The sequence below is a fragment of the Triticum urartu genome, chromosome 7A, assembly GCF_056163025.1.
Source record: "Triticum urartu cultivar PI428250 chromosome 7A, HENAU_Tu73, whole genome shotgun sequence".
Classification (NCBI taxonomy): Eukaryota; Viridiplantae; Streptophyta; class Magnoliopsida; order Poales; family Poaceae; genus Triticum; species Triticum urartu.
Window position 1 is genome coordinate 644,404,762 of NC_141879.1, and position 5,749 is coordinate 644,410,510.

At 54.2% G+C, this 5,749-nt stretch overlaps 1 protein-coding gene across 1 annotated transcript; it reads left to right on the forward strand.

Moving 5' to 3' along the window:
* The first annotated feature begins 4,567 nt into the window (after positions 1-4,567).
* LOC147960994 (uncharacterized) lies at positions 4,568-5,749 on the forward strand. The gene has a single exon (XM_087533618.1). It carries the CDS (start codon positions 4,568-4,570, stop codon positions 5,747-5,749), a length of 1,182 nt encoding a protein of 393 aa, XP_087389744.1.

Below are 5,749 nucleotides of genomic sequence, written 5' to 3' on the forward strand. Positions count from 1 at the left end.
GTTTCTAAATAATTTTATTCAATACTTCTCATGGACCAGAAAAATGAGGGGATCAGTTGCTGTTTCAGGATTGTGTGAGTAGGTAAAGGGATTCGACAGTTTCCAAAATATCAGGTAGCTATACCTTGTTAGTAGAAGCACTTGACTATATTCCAATGATCTAAGTATATCAATCGGCCACTTACTAGTAGCAGTTTCCCTATGCACACATTGCTCAAGATTACAGAAAGTAGTTAATATTTCAACTCTATGTATTTGTTTTCAGGTTCAGAGTTCATAAAACGTGGAAAATGGATGAGCTAGATATAGTAGTGGAGCAACCGGATTCAGCGGTGGGGATCCCATATCTGACAGAGGACATGCAGCACAAATCACGACGCGACACATACCCAAAGGAAGATCTTGCTAATCCAATTGATTAATTGACGGCTGACAAGCTCAGAGCAAATATATTCAGAAAAACAACCCCAACAATACATCTCGTACTAGTTGATCAATTCTATTCACGAAATGCCCAAGGAAATGTACATGTTTGTCAACCAATCAACATAGCATTTGTAATTGCGAATCTGAAGCCAGGTGTTGCAAATCATCCTAGTATTTATCAGGGTGAAATCACACGCGCTAGCCACATATGTACAAGAAGATGCCGAAGGAAGCTTCATCTGAGAATTGCCACACATCGTCAACTAATGCTACCACCTATGAGTATGACACCATGGCCGGTGTGAGGAGACGGAATGAATTGGTGACAGGGATCTGGGAGCAGGGGACTTATCGACAGAAGTGGAACTTGCAGCAAGTGCTCCATGACAGGGTCAGAACATCGGTCTTCCTTTCGCCCAAGTCGATGTCAGCTCGTGGCGGATGGTCTCGTAGAGATCCGGGAAACACCTGGCGAAGCTGGCGGTCTCCCGTATCTGATCAGTCGTCTTGTCGCACATCCGGTAGGCGACCGCGCTGCAAGCCGCCTTGACCAGTTCCTCGTGCTCCAGGTACTCGCCGGCGTACATCAGGCTGTAGAAGTCCTTGACCTCCAGTCCATCCACCGGGCCGAGCTCGATGGCGTCACCCGACTCCACGCTGGCCTGCCACTCGAGCGCAATGCTCAAAGTCCTGCCGTCCACGTTTAGAAGGGGGAATATCATGTCGGCGTCGCTGTCGCCACGCCCGAATTCGAGCATGGCATAGATGGTCTTGAACGGCCTGGCGAAGCCCTCGGGCACGAAGAAGTACTGGTCGTCGTTGGACTTGAGAGCGATCGAGTTCACGCCGTGCTGTGGGATCATCCAGAACCTCTCAGCAGCCGCCTCGGGCATGGGCTCGCCAACCTTCCCGTCCTGGGCAGCCACCGCCGCGGCTCGCGCCCCCTGATCCTCCTCCGCCTCGGGCATGGGCTCCCCAACCTTGTCGCTCGACACCGCCACGGGTCCGCGCCCTTCCTGGGCAGCCACCGCCACGGATCGTGCCCCTGGATCCGCCTCCGCCTCGGGCATGGGCTCCCCAACCTTCCCGCCCTGGGCAGTCACCACCGCTGCTCGCGCTCCCTGATCCTCCTCCGCCTCGGGCATGGTCTCCCCAACCTTGTCGCTCGACACCGCCATGGGTCCGCGCCCTTCCTGGGCAGCCACCGCCACGGCTCGCGCCCCAGGATCCGCCGCCGCACGCTTCTTCGTGGCCGCCTCCGCCAGGCCTCGGCCCAGCTCCTCTGTCCCCACCGCCAGCGGCGACCCTGTCGCCTTCACCTCCGCCGCCCTCCCCGCCTCCACCGCTCCGCTCCCCACCTCGTCCACCGCCACGTGCACCGGCACCACCCCCGGCCCCGTCTCGTCCGCCGTGTGGATCCCAAAGTCGGCCATCGCGGGGACGACCTGCGCCTCCACCGCGGCAACCCCCTCCTCCGCCACCACCGGCAACGACCCCGCCGCCTTCTCCCCCGCGGTGGCTCTGGTTTCGGGCGCCATTGGTCTGGCTCTGGCAATTGATTTGCGTGTGGTGGTTGTGCTCCTGCCTCCAGGTAGGACTACTAGTACTCTTGGGTCTTGGCCAAAGAGGTCGGTTGACGGCTGTGACACACACGCGTCCGGGTGGGAACGGGGGTTCAGATTGGCGACGAAATGGCAGGTGACTTAGCTTTACTGACGCGTGGGTCATCCAGTCGGTGGCCCCACATGTCGGTGACGGAAGTCAACGAATTCCAACACGGAGCCGGATAGGCAGCCTCCGGAAAATGTCAGCATCTTTGGCGTCAAAAAGGTCCTCCTCGCAGTGTTGTTCCGTGCTGTTCCTTGGCGCCGCCACTCTCGTTGCTTGATCTCGGCCGTCCATCCGAGCTCGTCACTGGCAAGTTTCCTGGCCGCCGCGACCGCTAGGGGTGAAATTGGATTGGATTTCGGACCGACAGTTCTTTTTCCTAGAAACACCTTTAATAATAACTTTATTTATACCATGACAATTACAGATACCCTGATTTAAACCAAAGATCACGGAAATACTTCAAATCAACTTTTATAATTAAGACAATAAAATCTCTTGTAAACGTCTTATTCGTGGTATCAATCTCTGCTCGAAAAAAAATACTCCAAACACTTCAGTAAAAAAGCTGCAACTAGACTGAAGAAACGATGTTGTCACTCTTTCACTCACACGAACATTACCAATAATGGTTTTTGAAAACGCCTTGAATAACCCATCCAGAAGCCTTGATCGGTGAACATACTTAAGTTGGGAAGATCCTCTAAAAATGTAGACCGTCGAATTACTATATTTTCACCATGATGCTGATGAAAGATTTTGCCTCCACAAAAAATCAAACAATAAAAACTTGACATAACAACATAAACTAATCAGATCTGAAAAATCGGGCTGATCCCATTTTGTACGTTTGGGTTATGCGGCATAAAACTTAGCCCAAAGAGAGAACCCAATGGACAAGTTGTCCGCATGGTGTCCATTTGTTGGTTGTTCGTCCCGACCCAATCTAAGTTAAATTTGGTCCAAAAATGAGTCTCTTCAGACACAAACAAACACTCTTGCTCGTTGCCTCTTCGTCGTGCCCGCTTTCTGGGCAACAAATCAGTGACCGTACGAGAGCTCTGCATCCATGAGGGCCGCAACAGATTGAACCATCAATTGGCGCATGCCACCGTCACACGCCGCCGACCCTTTGCCTTCCCCCGCGCGTTGCCATTCCTTCCGCCTCCCCGCGCGCCGTCCTTCCCTCCGCCTCCCCGTGCGGGCCGCCGTCCCACTGCCTCCGCGCGCGTTATGGTTCCCCATGCCTCCCCATTCCACTCGCTTACCCACGCACGCCATCGTTCCCTCTGCCACCCCGTGCGCGCCGCTGTCCCCTGCGTTGCGCCGCCGTAGCTAGTCATGTCGTCGCAACTTGTTCCCCGCGTGCCTTTGACGCCAAAGCCAATGGCGCGCGCGTGTAATGGATGGCTGCCGCGTGTAATAGTGGGGGATGCAGGCGTGTACGCGGTCATGTAGGCGGACGAGACTTGCCTGCTCCCCGGTGTGCGCCCATCCGTGCTCCCGCATACGTGGCATGGTTTGATTGGAACAAAATAAGGCCTGGCCTCACCCCCTTAAAATCAGAGGAGAGATGATTAAATTAGAAAGAAAAAAAAGAAAAAGACAGCCGTAGGATGGAGTGGGAGCACGGATGGGAGCATAGGAAGGGAGCAGGCAAGCCGGATCCTATGTAGCGGAGCGATTGTCGATGGGACTTGTTAAAAAATGCGGCCGCTCTTGCTGATTGGTTGCATGCTGTGCTCTGCTTCCAGTTCGGGATTGGTTGCTGTGAAGATCACAATTTGGCTACGTTCCGCTCTGGTCGGTTTTGCATGTGCCGCTGTCTCTTTGTTGCCTGCCACGTATGCTAGCTTGGGGAGATCAAAAAGGACTAACTGTCGGGGTCCACCACGGAGCGAAGCGCTAAGGCGACTAAGGGCGATCGCGAGGCGATTGGATCTTGGCGCCAGGGTTAGGGTTTCGCTTGCCGGGGGTGGTGAGATTCCGGCGGGGTCCAAGGGGCGACGGCGCTCCCAAGGGCTCGGGTCGGCTGGGCCGTGATCCCCGTCAAGGAGCGGGGCTAATGACGGGAGGAACTGCGTCTAAGGCGACGGCCAATCCGAGGAAATCAGCGGCAACTCCCTCTGCGGCGGCAAATACGCCGCCGACGCAGAGGGAGGGCGAATCTGCAGGCCGGGGATCCTCCACATCTCCGGCAGAGTGCAAAACCCCGGATCCGGCTGCCAGCCTATCTGCGAGACTCGGAGGCATGGTTCTCATGGACAAGGAAGTAGAGGTCTTTGTTTTTGAAGATCCAACTCCTGCAACCAACACTAGGGCTCGGTGGGCAGCGGTGGGCAAGGTGTGCTCCCCTCGTCCGCTGAAGAGGTCAGTGCTGGAGAGAACAATGCCTAGGGCTTGGGGATTGCACCAGGAGGCGAAGTTTTACGAGATGGGATCTAATACTTTCGAGGTGCACTTTGGAAGTGAAGGTGACTATAAACACGTACTGAACAACGGGCCATGGCAGTATGACTTCAGTGTTCTGGTCATGAAAGAGTATGAGGGCAGTACGAGACCTTCAGAGATGGTGTTTGACAAGATAGATATATGGGTGAGGGTCACAGACCTGCCGCCTGACAAGAGAACAGAGGCGTTTGGCAAGGCCTTGGGAAATTGGCTGGGTGATATTGTGAAGGTAGATGTGGACACGGAGGGATTTGCTAGGGGCGTGAATCTGAGGTTTAGAGCAAGAATCTCCATCTATGAGCCTCTGGTTCGAGGGTTCTACCTGAAGAAGTACAAGGATGACAAAGAGAAGACCTGGTTTGATTTCTATTATGAAAGAGTGCCACACTTTTGTTTTGAGTGTGGCCGGCTGGTGCATGTGGGAGGAGTGTGTGATCCTCCTATTGATTCCTCTTCTCAGTGGGGAGGATGGCTGAGAGCATCCCCGGGAAGAAATAACCCAGCTAAGGAGGGCTCTTTCAGTGGGGCATCGGGCAGTACAAACAACATGGGTTTCTCTCAATCTGGGGAAGGCTCCCGTGGTAGATCGGACCATCCAAGGGTTAGGGACCTACCCACCAAAAGGAATTTGCACTCTGAATTCTCCCAGTCTAAAGGTACTCGCACTGGCGGGGGAACCCATACAGACAAGGGGGAGGTGACCAGCCCAAACAAGGGGCGAGAAAGGAATGAGCCTCCGAAGGAAAAAGACTTGAGAGACAAATTAGATCAACGTCGTGAACAGGATCTGCGAAGCAAACTAACGGAACAGTTCCAGCAACGTCAAGGTGGTGGCCAGGTCGAGACAGAGAGATACCGCAAAGGGAAATTTTCAGTCAATGGCCCATACGGGCGCCATGACGAAGGGCGGTCTGATAACGGGCGCCATGAAGACGGGTGCAATGATGGTGCGGGCTGGGGTCACCCACTGGGGGGATCCGACATGCATGGTGTGCATGGAAGGCGAAAAGGTACGTACCGCAGGAAACCGAGAAATGAGTACTCCTACTTGGACCACTATGAGCCAAGAGGGAGATTTGGTAATGAGAGCAGGAAGAGGGGTCCTAAACAAATGTGGGTGGCAAAGGGAGAGCATGCTAGGATGGCTGAGAATGAGGTGTTCATTCGTGAGACGAGGCAAAAAACTTCCTCGGTATTTGATCGCATTGATGACTTAAAAGATATATCGGCGGACCCTGGAGTACAGGGCCGCCGGGACCAATGA

What these genes read in the sequence shown, in the direction of transcription:
- LOC147960994 (XM_087533618.1), top strand. Translation starts at nt 4,568, where the DNA reads ATGAAAGAGTATGAGGGCAGTACGAGACCTTCAGAGATGGTGTTTGAC.